This window comes from Mustela lutreola, chromosome 10 (genome assembly GCF_030435805.1).
Source record: "Mustela lutreola isolate mMusLut2 chromosome 10, mMusLut2.pri, whole genome shotgun sequence".
Taxonomy (NCBI): domain Eukaryota; kingdom Metazoa; phylum Chordata; class Mammalia; order Carnivora; family Mustelidae; genus Mustela; species Mustela lutreola.
In genome coordinates, this window is record NC_081299.1 from 3,788,133 (window position 1) to 3,806,822 (window position 18,690).

Here is an 18,690-nt window from a genome sequence, read left to right on the forward strand (position 1 = left end):
CCCCCTCTTGGGGCTCCCCTTTCCCAGCAAGCCCCTCAAGCTCATGAGGCCATGTCTTCTCAGGCGGGACACGGCTTCGGGTGACCTCCCCCACCCGCCACAGGCCTCCTCCATCCCAGATGAGTGAGAATCTAGGAAAACACTTGGATTGAATCCTTTCCCAAAGGATTTATTAAAACACAGAAAACCAAGACACACACACAGAGTACAAAGTAAAGGGGATTGTGTCGGCCGCTGTCCTCCCTGTCCGGCCGCCCACGTGTCCTGCCAAGGACCGGACGGGCTGCCACTCTCAGGGGCTCAGCTTCCAGCTCCAGCCCCTTGGCCGGGACCCTCCCAGCTGGGACCCTCCCAACTCACCCCAAAACCCCTGGTCCCTTTGCTGGCCTGGGGCTATACCCAGGGCCAGGGGTCTGGCCCCCTTCGCTGGCCCAGATGCCATCCGAGGGGGGCGGACTTGCTCCTTCATCCCCCCACGCTCCCAATGCACAGGGGGTTAGGACCGTTCCCTCATTTCCAGCACACGGGAGCCAAGGTGGGCTGGGGCTCCCATCTCCATGTCAGGGGTTCGGGACATACACACACACCCAACGGGCCCTTTCTGGGTTAGCTCACCTAAAAAAATACTTTTGTTTAAAAAAAATCTGAAAACTAAGAAAAAAAACCCAAAACACAACGCCAATGACTTTGGGCTGATGCACCACGACCTGTAAACTTGCAGAAATATAAAATGGGGCAGGAGCCAGCTTCCTCGCCAGAGACCACGGTGGGTACAGGACAGTGACAGGCGCAGCGGGGCGGGGGGTGGGGGGACCAGAGTTCAAGGCCAGGCCAAGACCTCAGCCCCCCACCCCCTGACAGAGCCCTGCCCTTCCCAGTTCTGGAGGCACTCCTACCCTGAGCCCACCCCCTACATGACCGTCTCGTGCCCTGGGACCCAACACGGGAGCAAGAGCTATGGTGTCACTGCAGCACGACGTGGCCAACCAGTGTAGACCGGAGAGGGCCCAGAAGACCCCAGAAAGGGACCTCCGAAGAGCAGGAGGAGGCACCTGCACCAGCTGCGGGTGTCAGCAGGACCTCGGTCGCAACCTGCAGAAAGAGGAGGAGCCCCCGAAGGTGGCTTGCAGGGAGGGTCCCTGCCCGGGGAACACACTTCCAGGGCAGGCGCGTGCGAGAGCGGGGCCTTCCGGTCCAGCCCGAGCTCCCCTCGTCACCTGTGAGCGCAGCAGGCGATGCTTTCCGAAACCATGGCCCAAAGCCTACTCAGCACTGGTTTAAATAATAGGGTAGCTGGAAACTAAAACGCGGGCTGCCGCTGGAGGAGTCTGCTTGTGCTCGAAGCCCCTCCTTGGTGCCAGCAGCAAAAACCAAACCAGAGAGGCCGAAGACCAAGGACGCCCCGCTCCCCCTGCCACCACTCGCGACAGGAGGTAACTGATAAACTAACAAGAAAACAGTCTGAGATCCATTTTCCTCTCCCAAACCAGCCGACCGGAAACCCACTCCCCAACACCCCCAAGCCTCCCTCTGGGGCCTCCGGGTGCCGATCCTGGAGAGCCGAGCCCTCCCCAGACCTGGCCGTCGCAGACACCCAGTAGAGCAGGGGAAGGCCTGGCATGGAAGCAAAGACGGGGGACAGAGGGAGGCTGACAGCGGGGGGACCACTGGCCCTTGGGGCAAGGCAGTGGAGAGGGGGGCCTCCTGGCCGGACACTCAAGACCCAGTCACTGTGGCCGGGGGAGGCCAGCACTGTCCCCAGGGAGGCCAGCTGCCCAGCTACCCAGAGGTCTGGGAGGGGAGTGTCTCAGGGCTCTGGGTTGGGAGAGGGCTCATGCGGTCACCTTGCCTGTGGCCTGAGCGAGAAGCCTGTGCAGGGAGGCACCGCAGGAACCCCAAGGGACTGGGGCAGGCTTGCCCCAGAAGGCGGGGCCAGCACTGCGGCACACACGACCTGGAAAACACCCCTAGCCCCGGACACCATCCTCAGGACTCTGCCCACGGAGCTGGGGCCGACTCAGCCTTAGAGGTTATGAGACTGAAGCGGGGGGACACCAAGATGAAAAGGCTTTGGGGTCCAGCCATCAAGGGGTTTGGAGAGAGCCATTTACAGAGGACACCCGGGACCCCAGAGGGCTGGCTAATTGCCCAAGAGGCCCTCAGACAAGCCCCCGAATCTTGGCCCCTCCTGGATTTCTGTAGCCAGGAACCCCTACTCCCAGAAAGCTTGGAAGGGAAAACCCTTCCAGTCTGAGGCAGGCAGAGGAGACATCGGACACAGGCCCAGGGCCTGGCCCACAGCTCCCCCCCAGCAGGGGCCCTCGTGGGAGACCACCAGCTGAGTGCAGGAAGGGGGCCTGTAGAGGTTCCCCAGAGAAGACGAGGCAGGAGGGCTGGATAGCCATCAGGCATTCCCCGGCCTCCAAGCTCGGCTGTCCCCAGGCCCTCTGACAACACTGCTGTGACCAGATCAGGGCCTCCTCCAGGAAGAGGACAGGGCTAAGTCCGGGCCCCAAGGCATGGCCCAGTTTCCTGGCATCTGTGGCCGTGAGACTGAACAGGGAGTGTGTAACTAGAGCGGGGGTGTGACGGGCCTCCCAGGACACAGGGCAGGACCAGGTTTCCCGGGCCCCTTCCGACAGAGGGCAAGCCCCTTCCCGCAGAGTCTGAGACTAAGGCTCTCGCAGCCCCTGCGGGACCTGTGCAGGATCCTCCCCTCCCTCCCAGCAGCACAGGCCGCGTGGGACCTGCCATGCAGCACAGCAGGCGACACAGGCCCTATGACCTGCTAACAAGTCCAGGGCCTGCAAGACGTGCTGGGCCAGGGACAGACACTGCTGATGGGCTGTCGTCCCCTACCCAGATAGCACATACCTGAGGGCCTCTGGCCCCGGCAAGAAGTGGGGAGAAAACACCCCTAGCCCCGGACACCATCTGAGATCTCTACCCGGGGGCTGGGCAGCCACTCCCCAGTCCTGACCCATCCAACACTGGGGAGCCCCAAGGGTTGGGGGGGACAGGGCAGAACATGGGCAGTCAGGCCGCAGAGACAGGATGGGGTGGGCGGGGGCACCCGGAGGGCTCCCCAGGCGGGCTGGGTCCACGGGGCGGCAGCCGGGTTTCCAGGCTCTTCCCTTGCGGTCTGGAGCCCGCCGGCAGAGAGACGTGAGGGCTGCAGGCAGGCCCCTCCAGTACGTCCGTCACTCAACGCTTACATCAAGACAGACTCGTTCAAGTCTTCAACAGGAAAGTGCAAAAGATGTACAAGTAAATGAAATCTCCTCTAAGAAGTTTTCCAGCAAAGGTGGCCCAGGGGCACGTCCCGCTGTGGGGTGGGTGTAATGTTGGGTGTGACGCGGACACGGCGGCGAGGCGGCACTTCCGGGCACTTCCGGGCTCCAGCCCAGCCGGGCTGGGCCTTGTCCCCCGTGTGATGGCGTGACTCGATATCCCTTGCTGTCCCAAGGTGGCATGGCTCCTAAAAAGGCAGCAGCTGTTCTCTCCTGGGGGGGCCGGGCAGGTGGCCCGGCAGGCGTGGCTGTAAGAGGCCCATGACGGTCACCCCACTGAGCAGCCTGGTCCTCGTCGGGAGACCCCACCACCTGTCCCCGCCAACTCCCGTCACAGGGCGCTCCCAACCCAAGACCTCCCTGCCACACTTTAAGGGCCAGAGAGACCGAGGAAGAGAGCCTTCTGAAGGGGCCATCAGCCTCGAAACCCCCCGCACCCACACCCCCAAGCAGCCATGCCTACGAGGATGCACAGGGCTCGGGGGGCGGGGGGAAGAGGCCCGAGTACTCTCGGGTGTGAGCTCCCCTCTCCTTACCCCCTCCAACCCCCAGCCACCCCCCTTGCCTGGGCAGGGAGCTTGTGTCCTAGGGTGCCTGCCCCCCCGCCAGGAAGCGGAGGCCGACCCGTGCAGACCGGGTTTGGGGCCGGCTCACTGCGGTGGACACAAGTGCGCACGGACACGCGGGAACATGCCTGTCGGCCTCAGGGCTGACCCTGTCCCGGCCTGACTCGCCAACCCCAGGAGAGGGACAAGGGACCACGGGCGTGCAGGTGCAAGCTTACCTCAGCTGGAAATGAGCACTGCGACAGGGGGACAGCGCGGGGACAGCTAGATATCTGTGAGAGAGACAGAGAAGCTCGGCTTGCCTGGGGTGGCGGTGGGCAGGCCGGGCCCCCAAGGGGCACCCCTGCACGTGCTGCCCAGAAGCGGCGGGCACCTACCGGTCACATAGGGCCCCAGGGGCATCTGGTTGTAGTTGACAATCCCTCCCGGTCCGGGGCCCCGGAAGTTGGGCCCAAAGTTGTTGTTGTACATCTGGGAGTTGCCGAAAGCGCCCTGGAGGCAAGGACCCAGGTTTAAAGGTCATTGTCCTGCACCCCCTCCCCTCCAAGCCCCAGCCCTGGGGCACCCAGGGCTGGTGGGACAAGGGACCAGGCCCGGGCGTGCGGGCCAAGCCTGACCTGCTGGATGGTGGGGTCGCCGGCCCGGTTGGTCAGGCGGCTCAGGATGCTGCGCTCCGACATCTGGAGGCGGGCGGCCACGGGGGGGATTCGGGACAGCATGGAGGGCAGGCGCGTCACATCGGCCTTCATGTCGCTCAGCAGCTCCTCCAGCTGGTTCAGGACTGCAGGAGGGAAGGGGGGACGCGGGGGCGCTGCTGACCGCCGGCAGGCTGGCGCTCGCCCACAGGGATCACACTCCGCAGGCCCCGGGCACGGAGGGCGCGTCTCGCCTGGCCCGCCAGGCCCACAAAGCGGAGACGGGCCTCCAGGGCGAGCAGCAGGTTTCCCCGGGGGCCCAAGGGCTGCGGATGGGAGAGCCAGAAACCGGGCTTCCGCTGGGCCCTCTGCCAGCCCCCCAGCTCCTAGGGAGGCCCGCGGCCCCGGCCCAGCGCTGCCTCAGGAGATGTGTCCCAGACACAGCAGGGTCCAGCAAGCCCAGGGCTCTCGTGGAGCTTGGCCTTGGCTCCCCCCGCCCCTCCAACCAGCCTGGGAGCTTCCCGGAGATCCGCCAAGGAGCCAAGGGTCTGAACCCCGGGAGGTCTGCGGCAATTTCTCTGCCCCCTGGGTGTCAACATCCCCATCTCTCAAACAGGCTCACGAACCTTACCGCTCAAGGGTATTACGAGCGTTACAGAGATGCCGTGTTTAAAGCCTGTCGTCAGGGCTTGATAAGCAAGAGTGGGTGAGTGGAGCAGACGGCTGTGTTACCTACCCCCAGCCCAGGGCCTACAGGAGGCCGACTTTGAGAACAAGTCCAGAGGAGGCGGGGCCCAACGTCACCGGGGCTGGATGATGGACTGGCCCACCCTGGAGGAGGCCATACCCTCCCTCGGGCCTGGCTCCCGGCCCATCGAGGGCTGCGTCGGGGGCCCAGGACCCACGGGACAGGAGGAAGGCAGGCGGGCCGGCCTTTGGGAAGCGGGCTCGCTCACCCTTGTGCAGGACGGCGTTGGCTGGCTTGTTCCCGGCAAGGGACTCCTTGGACAGGTGCTGGTGGCTCTCGGCAAGGCACTCCACCTCGGCCAGGCGGGCGTTGAGGGCCATGGCAGGGTGGTTGGGGTCCTGGGTCATGTTAAGGTATGCAGCCCTCCGGAGCTGCTCCTCGATGACCAAAGCCTGCTCCAGCAGCTGGGGGATGGGGCAGGAGGGACTGAGCGCCGCCCCGCCCCTCCTCCCCCAGCACCCACCCACCCGCAGGCCCCGGACCAGGCGGCTAGGGAGGAGGAGAACGCTTCCACCCATCTGCTCTGCCTTTTCTGCTCTTAGCTTCCCCCTTAGAGCTCTCACCAGTCTGGGTTCTCGGCCCCTTCACCCAGGGCAGGGACACTCACCCAAGGGGACCTGGCCCAGATCAAGGACCCAACACACTGTTTGTTGATTGACTCCATGACTGACCATGGTGGACAGCCCGGCCCACATCCAGATACGTGAGGAGGGGGCTGCTGGTCAGTCACCGCGTGCCCCGCACCCCCATCCCGTGTAATCTGCCTTCTTGCAGCAGTACCTCCCCTGCGGGCTCTGGCCTAGGGGACTGACCTTGAACCTGCGGGCCAGAAACTTGTTCTTCATCTCCAAGTAGTTGCCCTTGTGGATCTCGGACTTGAAGGGCTCATTGAGGATCATGTATCTCGGGTCATTCTGGATGTCCTGCCAGCGGGCATAGCCATGCCTGAGTGGGGCACCGTCAAGGGCAAACCCGGCTGTGGTGGGAGGCGGGAGGGGGAGGGGCAACCAGCCTGGGTTCAGCAACCCGGCTTCGTGCTTTCGGACCAGATTAACCTCGAGGCAAGGTGAGCGAGGGGATGATGAAGGCATGACGGCGGACAAGGGCAGGTGCCCTTAGGGGCCCAGGCAGCACCCAGGCCTTGGGGACCAAACCCTTCGTCCTAACAACCCGGAGGGCGGAAACTTCAAGTCCCAACACCTGTGGCCGCACCTGTGGCCGCACCCTCATTTAGAAATGGGGTCTTTGTAGATGTAGTCAAGTTAAGAAGGGGCCATCCTGGACGAGAGCAGGCATGAACCCAGGGACTCCTGTCCTTCTAAGGAGAGGGAATGTGGACCCAGACACACAGACACACAGACACCCGGGAAGAAGGCCACGTGACCACGGAGGCCGAGACTGCAATGGCAGCTGCCCGGAGACCCAGGGACTGACGGCCACCACCAGAAGCTGGCAGGAGGCAAGGAAGGGTCCTCCCGAGGGCCGGCAAGGGAACAAGGACACACAATAAAAAAAAGCTGAGCGGCTTTCTGTGCGAAGCTGTGTGGCCCTCCCCGTGCCCCTGGGAGGTCTGTGCTCACACGTCACCTCTGACCACCTACTAGAATATGCGGCCGCGGCCCCCAGCACTCCGTTCGCTCCTCGCCGGCTCCCATCCTGTTGAACGCCACACTCCGCACACTAACAACACTCTCCGAATGTCCCCAGGAGGATGTGAGCCCCGGGCAGACAGGGACTGGGGGTGCTACTCAGGGTTGTGTCCTCCCTGCCTGGCGGTAGGAGGCCAGCAATCAAGACTGAATGGATGAGTACAAGCCCCCCCAAACGGCAAGCCCCCCACTTCAGACGTCCTGGCTGGGAGAAGGTGAGGTGTGTACCAGGCAGGAATTAGGCAGGTTTGTGGTGGATTCAGGGGGACAGGCTGTGACTTTTTAGCTGTGTGTCCCTGGGCAAGTCACGTGGCCTCTCTGAGCATCATTTCCTCCCCTGTGTAATGGGAATCACTTTGGTGTCCCTCGAAGGCTGCTGTGTGGACAGAGCGGGCACTGGGCAGGAAGGGACGGGCCCCCGCCAAGGTCACCACCACCATCGCCATCACCACCAGGATCATCCTCAGCACCTGGCTCCTGACTCCTCACCCCACACATCCCATGCCCCTCCCTGAGGTCCACAGAGGAACAGGCCGGAGTCCTGCCTGGCCGGCCTTGGCCAAGGATACGTCACGATGCCCGCCAGCAGCCAGTAGTCATGGCGCCGGTGCCAGATGTCGTAGATTTTCCCCGAGGACACGGCGGCACGTTCCTCATTCTGCCACAGTGTGTGCAACTCTGGGAAGCCAGCCAAGGGGAGCAGAATGAGGTGCGCCTGGTCCCTCAGAGAGGCAGGTAGGGAAGTCTCTTCCTCACCCCCCCCCCACCTCCCACCCCTAGAAGTGCAGCAATCCCAGAAAAGGTTATATAATGCACTTTTATCAGCCACTCACAGTTTAGTATAAAATAGCCATCTGCCCAGACTCCCAGGACCCGCATAGTTAGGAAGCCCGTGACAGCCACCACCCCAGCCCTCTGCCCACCACCTCAGCCCAATACCTGTGAAGCCCCCGTCTGCGATGTTGAACATGAACTTGAACTTCCCATTCTTGTCATCCTTCTTCCCCTCCTCATCTTCCTCTTTGTCACCATTTTGCTGTGTTTCAAGGGGCTCCTTCTCCTCCACTTTGGTGTCCTCTACGGGAGGTCAGACCCATACTCACTCACCCATCCAAAAAGTGCTGCCCAGGGGGGGTCTCTGCCAAGGACTGGGGACTGGGGACCCAAAGGCAAGTGGGAGCCATGTCTCCTCGTCCCCAAGGGGCTCACTGTCGAGAGGGACAGACAAACAGACAGACAAACCAGCAGCCGCTCTCTCTGCCCTGAGCTGGGAGGATGGGCTCCAGGCCCAGGTGCTGCTACCCCACTCAATCAGGACACCCTGGGAACACAGGGCAGAGCGCTGTGAAAAGTGTACATGAGGTTCGTGGCCAGCAGTGCTGTCCTGGGGGATCTGATCTGAGGATGAGGATTCCAGAACATTCCAGGATCTACAGGTACACAAAGTCTCTGACTGAGCCCCAGATGCTCCAGGCCCAGCTCTGTGACCAGCTCTCCTTTCTCCCAGTGGTGGCTGGGGCCGCAGGAGGGGTTAGGAGAGGGGTGGCATCTCCCCCTGGCCGAGGGCTGAGGAGCCCAGGCTCCCACCCACCAGTTCCAGTTGGTTCAGGGCTGGGAGGGGGTTAACAGATGGATGGTGGTGCCCACGGAAGCTGCAGGAGGCCCATCGGGGTCCAGATGATGCCCTCAAGAGCCCAAGGGACATAGGGCAGAGCACACACAAGAGCCCCAAACATTAAAAAAAAAAAAAAGAGCCCCAAACCTGGCTTGAAATCATTGCCATCCCCTCTGCTGTGAATCAAGCTCAGCTCCAGCTTGTCCAGAATTTTCTCCTTCTCGGGAAGTACTTCTTCTGCAAGATAAAGGGTGTTGGCAAAGTAGGGAGAGGCCCAGGACAGACAATGGGACCCTGGGCCAGTGGCTTTCCAACTTCCCACGGAGCCACACACAGACTCCAACCTACCACTTCACCGAGGAGTCCGAGAGGGGCCGTCAAGGAAGGGTCCTCGGGGAAGGCAGGGATGGGGGCACGGGCCCCCGACACCCTTCAGCTGGGTCCTCGGGGAAGGCAGGGATGGGGGCACGGGCCCCCGACACCCTTCAGCTGGCCCCTTCCCTCTCACCGCCCCCCAGCAGCACCCACTCCCAAACTCTTCAAGGCACAGTCTCGAAATCCTCCCTGCCACGGTGATCAACAGAGGAGTCGTGGGCTGACACCACGGCAGGACCTCACTAACACGAACCCTCTATGAACACCCAGAAATGTCAGGTGAAACCGATCCCCTTGGAAGAAGACACAGCGAGCTCACAAGGAGAAAAGGAACTTGTCAGTGCCATAAAGGGAAGGGGTGAGTGGATGCCAGGAAGAGGCCTGGGGGGCCTGGGGCTGCATCTCAACACCCAGACAGGGAGGATGAGACTGCAAAGCCCCAAAGACCAGAGACCAGAATCCAACACCCTCCAGCCACTGTGCACTCAGCCAAAGAGAGGAAGTTGCATCCAATGCCTCACGGCCGAGCTGCCATGACCGTGACCGTGACCGCGGAATCTCAACCACCCAGCAGGGAGGGTGCAGCCAGACCACCAGGGAGACTGCGTGCCTCAGGGCTTCTGGAAATAGAGCAGGGACATTCCTGCTACTCAGGTGACACGGGGTTCCCATGGATAAAACAACCCCCGACAGAGAGGCAGCCAAGCAAAATTCAGAAACCATTTATCTATGCACCAGAGAGAGAGAAACAAGAAGATGAGAATCCATGGTAAGTCAAGTCACACAAATAAGACACACAAAGAAAGGCAAAACTAGAAAAAGCCAGCTAAAACTTCTAGAAATAAAATACACAATCATTAACATTTTAAACATTTTCACTGCCAAAACCAAAGATGTCCTCCAAGACTTCTAGGCCCCGGAGCACAAGTGGAGCATGGTATGGGGCACAGGTGACTTTCCAAGAGGGAGATTATCTGGGGCGGCCTGACCTCATCACACCAGCCTTCATAAAAGCAGGGTTTTCTCCAACCAGTCACAGAAAAGAACATCAGAGAGATTCAGAGTATGAGAGGGGTTTGGCCACAATGGCTGCCTTGAAGCATGAAGACCAAGTGGGAAAGGAATGTGGGCCTCTTCCAAGGGCTAAGAACCACCCCCATCTGACAGCCAGCAAGGAAATGGGGCCTCGAGCCCCCACCCAAGGGAGCTGACGTCGGCCAACAGGAATGGGCTTAGAAGCAGATTTTTCCCCTTGAGCTGCCAGAGAACTCAGCCCAACCAACGCCTTGAGGTCAGTCTTTCAAGACCCTCAGCCGAGAACCCAGCCGCACCAAGCCAGGCTTCCGACCCACTGAACTCTAAGTTTGTAAATGGGTGTTGCTTTAAGAACTGAGATCGTAACCATTTGTTTTGTAGCCAGAGAAAATAACACAAATGGAAAGTATGAAGAAACAAAACAGTATAATGAAAAAAGCAGAAGCTAGATCTAAAGATGAATCAAAAAGCCTTATAGAGGAGCACCTAGGGGGGCTCAGTCAGTTAAGAGTCTGTCTTCGGCTCTGGTCATGATCTCAGGGTCCTGGGATCGAGCCCCGTGTCAGGTTCTGTGCTCAAAGGGAACTCTGCTTATCTCTCTTTCGCTCTCTGCTCCTCCCCCCTGCTCGTGCACTCACACACATGCACATGCTCTCGCTCTCAAATAAATAAAAGCTTAAAAAAAAAAAAAAAAAGGCTATGCAAGAGAGACAGACAAGAAAAAAGTAAAAGACGTGAAAGATACACCTGCCACCACCTTTGGCTAACCCTGTACCTGCTTTCTTTTCTTCATCACATTCAGAGTCTGTTGCTGAACAAAGACATATTTCTGTTTATTGCTGATCGCCTGCCGGCCCCACTAAAAACAAATTCTGTGTGAAGGCTGTGGTCATTTGGGCGCACTGCTGGTGTCCCCGGGGTAGCACCCAACACACGGCAGCCTTCAATGCAGGTTTACTGGATGATTGAAGGAATGGACGAGTAGTAGGAAGGCCAGGAGAACACAAACAGGATGGGGACAAAGACAATACTCAAAGAGGAAATGACTGAGAATTTTCTCCCAACTAACGAAAGACATCATTCTTAGCTTTACAAATCGCAGTCACAAGCAAGATAGGATAAGTAAGAGCAAAGATAAGTAAAAATTTCACTATAGTGAACCCACACATAACCAAACACAAACAGAAGGTCTTAAAAGTGGTCTTAGCATGTCAGGAAAGATAGGAAAGGCAAATTTCCCACAAAGGGGCAACAATTACCTCGAGAGCAGCCTTCTCGGCACAGTGGAAGCCAGAATATACACGGAATAAGCATCTGCAAAATGCTGGGGGAAGGGGCGCCTGGGTGGCTCAGTCGGTTAAGCATCAACTCTTCTGATCTTGGTGCAGTCCTTGATCTCAGGGTCATGAGTTCAAGCCTCATGTTGGGCTCCACAGTGGGTGTGGAGCCCAGTTCTTAAAAAAAAAAAAAAAGTGCCAAGGGAAAACCCTTCTCCTATTTTGTGCTTTGCTAACTATTATTCAAGAGTAAAGGGAAAAATAACACACAATGAGAGAATTCCCCACACACAGAAATTTGCTGACAGCACCACTAAAGGGTGTACTTTAGGAAGCAATGATGAACAAGGAAACAAACAAGAAACTGCTAAGAATGGTAAGATCTAAATAAGGATTAAAGATTTAGAAATAGGCACCACAACAAATTTAGGAAGTGAAAACAAGTTGAAACTAAGACACCGAGCAGCAGCACATGGAAAGGGAAGGGAGGTACCCACAGCCTTTCTCTTATTCAAGAGGGACACATGTTAAAAGCTTAAGAGTATAAAATAGGATTGACTATAAACTTTCTGAGGGAGTTGCGGGGGGAAAGGGAAATGTAAAGAAAGCCTGATCAATCCAAGAGACAGCAAGAAAGGAGGAAAAAGAAGGCAAGGGTAACATAAAGCACAAAGGAAGAGAGTAGAAATACATCCGAATACCTAGTATTACAATAAATGTAAAGAGATCAAACTTGCCAGCTAAAAGATAAAGATTTTGTACCTGTACTTAAAATAACAAATCCTGCTATACATTGTTTATAAGTAATATACCAAAAATGTAATTACACAGCTTACAAGTAAAGGAATGAGTGTCAACCATACTTCAAGAAAAAGTGTTTTAAAGTAAAGGAATGGAATAAATGCTTACAGAACATATAGCTGATATGGAACGTGTGTCTATAAGGAACTTCTATAACTCAGTAATAGAAAGACAAATAACCCAATTTTAAAACGGGCAAAGGACCTGAAGAGACATTTCTCCAACAGAGATAGACAAATGGGACGTGAAAAGAAACTCAACATCTTTATGCATAAGGGAAACACTCAAAACCTTTTGAGATTCCCCTTCTCACCCAGTAGGATGACTATAATCAAAAGACAAATGCCAGAGGACCTGTGTGGTTCAGTCAGTTGAGTGTCTGACTCTTGATTTTGACTCAGGTCATGATCCCAGGGTTGTGAGATTGAGCCCTGCGTGGGGCTCCTCACTCAGCAAGGGGTCTGCTTGGGATTCTCTCTCCCTCTCCCTCTGCCACTCTCCCCACTTGTGCTCATTCTCTCTCAAAAAAATAAATCTTTTTTAAAAAGAAAGAGAGAAGCATTGTCAAAGGCACAGACAAATCAGAACCCTCATTCATTGCCGATGGGAATGCGAAATGGAGAAAACAATCTGGCAGTTCCTCAAGATATTAAACATAGAGTTCCCATACAATCCATAGATTTCACTCCTACGTGATACAACAGAACTGAAACCGATGTCCACACAAAAAAATGGTACATAAATGTTCACAGCAGCCAAAAATTAGAAACAACCCAAATCTCTACCAACCGATGGCTGGATAAATACAATGCAGGATATTTATACAAAGGATGAGGGGGAGGGGGTGAAGCTGAACCTGGAAAACATGAAGCAAAAGAAGCCAGACACAAAAGGGGATCTATTTTATGATTCCATTTAAATGAAATCTCCAGAACACACAAATCCAGAGAGACAGAAAGTAGACAAGTGATGGCTGGGGTAAAGAGGAAGAAATGGGCAATAAATGCTAATGGACATGGAGTTTCTTTTTGAAGTGATGAAACCATTCTAAAATTATTTGTGCTGATGGTTGCACAACTCAGGATCCTGGGATCCAGTCCTGTAATGGGCTCTGCGCTCAGGGGAGAGTCTGCTTGTCCCTCTGCCCCTGCCCCTCCTCCCCCTGCTGGTGCTCATGCTCTCTCTAAAATAAACAAATTAAATCTTTAAAAATAAAAAAATAAAATAAAATAAATGGGTGAACTGTATCCTGCATCATTATAGAACAATAAAGTGTGTGTGTACCTGTATTTTTTTAAGTAAAAGCACAGAAAACCATACACTAAATATAAACCCAACAAAAATAAGATCCATCCAAGCAAAATAAACAAAGCAAAAATTATCAGGAGGAATAAAAGGGTCGTTATATAAGAGGCACACTTCCCCAGAAAAATACAAAAAACCTAAACCAATATATGCACCTAACAACCCAGTCTCAACATGAGGCGCACTCTGGTCTTACAAAGAGAAAGACCCCAACCCACAGTCATAGTTATAGATGCTAAGCAGGTCTCTCAGACTTGATAGATCAAACAAAAATGAGTAAGGCTGTAAGAAACTTGAACAACATAATGATCTAAGGCGTGTATTTGGAACCTTGCATGCAGCAATTAAGAGAGTAGGCCTTCTTCTTGAGCACACGTGACCGTTTACAAAATCCGACCATTTAGGCCGGGAAGCAGGTTTCATCAACACCATGTGTCCCAACCACAGGGCAACAGAGCTAGAAATCACTAATAAAAAGACAGCCCAATAGCCCCCCGAAATCTGCACCGTAGGAAATGTTGAGATCCACTGTAGAGACCTGAGCCCCTGCCTCTTTCCTCATCCTGGGGATCCTATGGCGCTAGGACAGAGCCCGCCACCCAGCCAGGGAGAGATGGAGGGGAACACACCCTGGCCGCCTTCCTCTCGCCCAGGGCTGCCAAGGCCAGAGGCTATACTGGGCAGGGAGGGCGGGGGGTGACCGTGGGAAGCCGTACCTTTTGGCAGCTGCTCTGGGGACGGCGGGGCCTTCTCCGTCTCCTCCAGCCGCTCCTTGCTATCCGAGCCCTCATGCTTGTCCTCAACCTCCACTCTGTCCAGGGAAGCCGGCAGGGCCTGGGGAGGACAGGCTAGGGATGCAGCAGGGCCTGGAGCCTCAACAGCATGGAGGGCCGAGGACAGTCACTGGGCTGGAAACTCCCTCTCCAGGCTCCCATCTGTGTTCCCAACCTGCTCCCCAAAACCCAAAGGCCCAAACGTGGGGCCAAGAGGCCTGGGTTCCAACTACCCAAGCAAGGGCTGAGAAGGTTCCCCAGACCCAACCCCCAACCCACAGCCCGCCCCCAGGGGCCTAGATACCAGCACCTTCCATACCTGGATTTCTGGGGGCTTCTTTGGCTTCTGAACCCCCAGCTCCTTCTCGTCCATGTAGCCCAACTGGGCTTCTATTTTGTCTGAAAGATCAAAGGACAGAGGTGAGATAGGCAGGCTTGCAGGGGGTGAAGGGCAGGAAACAAGGGTGCCAGGTGGCTCTATCTGGGCCAAGCACCTTCAGGAGAAGTTCAGGTGAGCCAGACACCCCACACTAAGCCTGCAGACATGGGGGTCCTCGGAGGACCTTGGGCCCAGTGAGGCCAAAGCCACAGGCTGACGAGACGGGGCCGCCCAGAGCAGGGCCCCCTTCTGAAAGCAGGAGCTAAGGTGGGGGTGGGGGGAGGCAGGCCTAGGAGCCGCAACAGTTGGATGCGGGAACCACTTTCTGGCTGGCTGACAAGCCACATGCCCTCCCGCACTGAGCCACTTCTCAACACACCGCCGAGAGCCGGGGGCTCTCGTACTCAGAGCAGCCCGGGGAGGAGGGCACTACTTGTCCCACATCACGGATGAGAAAGCAGGAGCCAGAGAGGGCCAGGGAGCAAACCCAGGCCCATCTAATCCCAAGGGCACACTTGAGCCCAGAAGCAGCAGGTATGTCCTCGGAGGCAAAGGCTCCCAGGACTTCACGTGTCACCTGGGCAGCAGAAGGTCAGTGCCAAGGCCTTCAAGGTTCCTCTGAGGGAAGAAGATGCGTTGCCCAAATAAATGTATGGGTCACCCAAAAGATACTCAGACAAATAACCCACAGAGAAGACCAAATGATCTGAAAAGACCTTTCACCAAAGAAAAGACACAAGTGGCCCAGAAGCGCCTGGAAAATTCTCAACATCTTCAGCCGTCAGAGGGACACAAACCAAGACCACGGGGGGGGACAGCTCTTCACATCCGCGAGGACGGCTACAAGCAAAAAGTCAGATGACAAACGTCTGGTGAGGATGTGGGGGAACCGGAACCGTCCTCCGTGGCCGGGGAGAACGTGAGATGGCGCGGCCCCGATGGAAAAATCCAGCAGTTCCTCAACACGTCCCGCCCCGCGATCCACACCCACCTTCCCAGCGACGCCCCAAGAGCTACGCAGGGAAGAGACGTGTCCTCGCTTGAACACAGACGTTCACAGCCGCGCGCCACTCGCAGTGCCCCTCTCAATACTCACACCAGCCAGAAAGTGGAAACCACCCCAAATCCATCAGCCGACAAACAAATAAACAAAACTAAGATCCACGCATACAGCGGAGTCGTATTCGGCCACAAAGAGGAACGAAACCGTAACCCACCCTACAACGTGGACGGACCTGGGGCACACAGCCAGCCGGGCACAGAAGGCACATAGGATATCGTTCCAGAACAGGCAAACCCACAGACCCCAAGTAGTTTAGTGGCTGCCCGGGGCTGCGGGGAGGGGAGGAACCAGGAGTGACTGCTAACAGTACGCGTTTTTCTCTGGGGGATGAGAACTTTCTAGCACTGGAGGCCGTCCGACCCGCTGGGTACGCTGGGAGCTCCCGGACAGTAAAAAGTTTTTAAAGACTGTGTTGTGATATGGGATCAGCCGTTAAAGAGAAAGTCTGAGGAGAGCAACATTTCTGCAGACAGAAGCTTGAGGGGGACAGGGAGGCGGACCGTCATGGGTTATGCGGAGGACCCAGGCTCTCCGGGGGCCCTGCCACCCGCCGTGACCCGGGTGCCCTCCCCCACTCGTGGGAGCCCAGACCTGGCAGGCCCAGTGCCGGGAGGAGGTGGGCAGGGCTGGCGGGCACGGGCGTGTTGGGGTCGGAGGAGATGACCTCGCTTGGCTTCTTGCCCTCGGGCCCTTCGGGGATCAAGTCCGGGGTGCTGTACTTCCCGTTAACGTGCTCAAACTCCTGAACCTGGGGCGGGAGGCAAGGAAGGAGAGAGCGAGGTGGTCTCAGCCCAGATCTCGGGACCTCAGGGCGGCTGGTGGGTCTGGGGTGTCCCAGGCGTGGGATGAACGCCAGCTCCCCACAAGGCTGAATCGAATGCGCTTCTTACCACAAACCGCTGCACCAGGCCCCACCCGCACCCCCATCTCCCCGTGTGTCCTCTGCCTTGTGACCTGCCATTCCCCGCCCCCCGCGCCAGCTCCCCACCCCCACTCAGACAGGCCTCCAAAGCCATCCCTCTAGCCTGACTCAGCATTCCGAGCTGGACACGTGCCCTCTGCCTGCTGAGCCTCAGGGCGTGCACGAGGGCCACGGGGTGGGGGGGCCCCGCCAGGAAAGGCCCGGGCAAGGCTTACTCACCCACCTTCTTCCTAACTAGAGACATGACCCCGATGCGGGTGAGCACGTGCTGCCTCGAGAGGCCCTCACGGGGCACGCCGTCCGCGAAGGTCTCTGCGCCGTCAGCCCCCGGCTCACACAGGTGCCGCATGAAGAGGGACACATAGGCTCTGGGGTGGGGGGGGACTGGGGCTCAGGGAGTTGGGGCCAGCAAGGACCCTCTGAGAGGGCTGGCAGGACCCCCCCTGCCAGCAGACCCCCCTGGCTGGAGCCGTCATCCATCACCTGCTTCCCCGCCTGGCCCGCTGGGTCAGGCCCCCAGGGAGGACAGAGCGGGGCCTTCCCTGGGAAGGGAGATGCTAGGATAGCGCTTGCCTGGGATCTGGTCTAGCAGAGGTGCCTGGTCACTATTTTCTACAAATGAGCCCTGCCCGGGGCCTGGTCCCCCGGCACCAGAAGCCAGACAACAGAATCCTCCAGATAAAGGATGCCCATTGCGCACTCTGACCCAGGGGAGACTGGCCACTCTGCAGTGGGCAGCTACGCCCTGGGCCGCCACTCAGCCCCTTTACCTAAATTCCTTCTCGCTCTTCCCGCGTAGGTCCCGCACCAGCCAGTGGGAGTTGAAGGCGTCCTGGGGCGGCATACCCCAGCGCATGATGGCGTTCAGAAAGGCCTTCCGCTGCCGGGCGTTGAAGCCCAGCACCTGGGGGGGGGGGGCAGGGAGTTGGGGGAGGAGCAGAGAATTCAGGGATGGGGGGGAAAGGCCTCCAGAGGGGAGGAGGCAGGGAGGAGCACGGAGAAGGCGGGGCCTCCAGCGGGGACAGGACCCGGAGGGCAGAGCCCAGACCCAGGGCCACTCCTGGCCCCACCTCTACACGGCTGCGACCCTGGGCCAGACTCTGGCCCTCCTGCCTTCACCCATGCTCCACACCCCAAAGATGTAGCGGGGGTGAGCTCTTTGTACTCAGGAAGGGGAAGGGGAGCTGGGGAAGGGGCGTGCAGGGGGGGCCCACCTCGATATTGCCACCCACACGGGCAAGAAGAGGTGGCAGGGGCTTGTCCCTGTCGCTCTTCAGCTGCCTCCGGGATTGTCGCCGTCCACCTGGGAAGTAGTCCCGGCACAACACTCGATGGAGCCCCAGGTGTCCTGACCCCACCCCCTACACCCTGACTCACCCAGGGACAGCAGGAGGATCCCTCACGACAGCCCCCAAAGGACGGATGACTGTCCTGGTGCTCCCAGGGGACCCCCGGTTGACCATCAGCCTCCCGACACGGGTCTGGGTGGGCCCCAGTCCAGGGTCACTGGCCCCGAAACTCACTCTGCCCCTCCGGCCTTTCCTCAAAGTCCTCGTCCTCATCCTCGGAGCCGATGGAGTATTCCGACTGGTTATCCGAGAGCTCGTCCTGCCACTCTGTGAGGGCCGCAAGGACAGGCATAGAGTGAGTCCCCAACACCCGGAGCCCCTAACCGCAGCCCAGGAGGGAGTGACAATGCCAGCAGCCCCAGGGGAACTTCCTCGGAGCTCAATGAATCACACCTGCCCCACCCTACATACTAAGGTACCGTACCCTGATCATCCCTCCTCCACAGGTGGGGAAACTGAGGCTGGCCCAAGGTCAGAAGCCAGTGGACCACTATCCATGCAGTTCTCCCAGACAGCCAACAGCCCACACCTGCTCCAAGCCCCCTTTCCCCAAGAAGCCCCCACACTCCCTACTCTCGGTGTCCGCGGGACTCCTGCCTGCGGGGGCCACGCACCCTGGTCCTCCTGGGAGGCGTCGTTGTAGTTGACCTGCTTGCGGATGCGCTTGCCCTTGCCCAGGTTGCGGGCCAGGTCCTCCTGCTGCTGCTCATAATGGTGCCGCAGCAGCTTCTCCCAGTAGTCGGGGTCCACGTTCTCCTCCTGCTTGATGATCTCCCGCTCCACCTCCTCCTGAGACACAGGCACGGGCCCTTGACGGCAGGACCCGCAGGCACAGGGTGCCGTGGCTCCGGGGGCTCCGGGGGTGGGGGGCAGCAGTGGGCATCGCTGCCCCACGGGAGCCTCGTGCT

The 18,690-nt window shown here is 58.0% G+C and overlaps 1 protein-coding gene across 2 annotated transcripts in view; it reads right to left on the minus strand.

The window, feature by feature from the left end:
- Window positions 1–146: 146 nt before the first annotated feature.
- Window positions 147–18,690, minus strand: part of CHD5 (chromodomain helicase DNA binding protein 5) — a 60,099-nt gene continuing 41,555 nt past the window's right edge. For both annotated transcript variants that reach the window (XM_059135116.1, XM_059135117.1), the window contains exons 26-42: window positions 18,397–18,571; window positions 17,957–18,049; window positions 17,648–17,736; window positions 17,204–17,337; window positions 16,657–16,801; window positions 16,103–16,259; window positions 14,389–14,468; window positions 14,013–14,130; window positions 8,651–8,740; window positions 7,828–7,965; window positions 7,458–7,566; window positions 6,052–6,184; window positions 5,448–5,643; window positions 4,474–4,637; window positions 4,234–4,348; window positions 4,075–4,128; window positions 147–3,538 (exon numbers count right to left, since the gene is read on the minus strand). In XM_059135116.1, coding sequence (XP_058991099.1) covers window positions 4,121–4,128; window positions 4,234–4,348; window positions 4,474–4,637; window positions 5,448–5,643; window positions 6,052–6,184; window positions 7,458–7,566; window positions 7,828–7,965; window positions 8,651–8,740; window positions 14,013–14,130; window positions 14,389–14,468; window positions 16,103–16,259; window positions 16,657–16,801; window positions 17,204–17,337; window positions 17,648–17,736; window positions 17,957–18,049; window positions 18,397–18,571 — 1,944 coding nt within the window. In that variant the 3' untranslated portion in view covers window positions 147–3,538; window positions 4,075–4,120. The remainder of the gene's footprint in view (window positions 3,539–4,074; window positions 4,129–4,233; window positions 4,349–4,473; window positions 4,638–5,447; window positions 5,644–6,051; window positions 6,185–7,457; window positions 7,567–7,827; window positions 7,966–8,650; window positions 8,741–14,012; window positions 14,131–14,388; window positions 14,469–16,102; window positions 16,260–16,656; window positions 16,802–17,203; window positions 17,338–17,647; window positions 17,737–17,956; window positions 18,050–18,396; window positions 18,572–18,690) is intronic.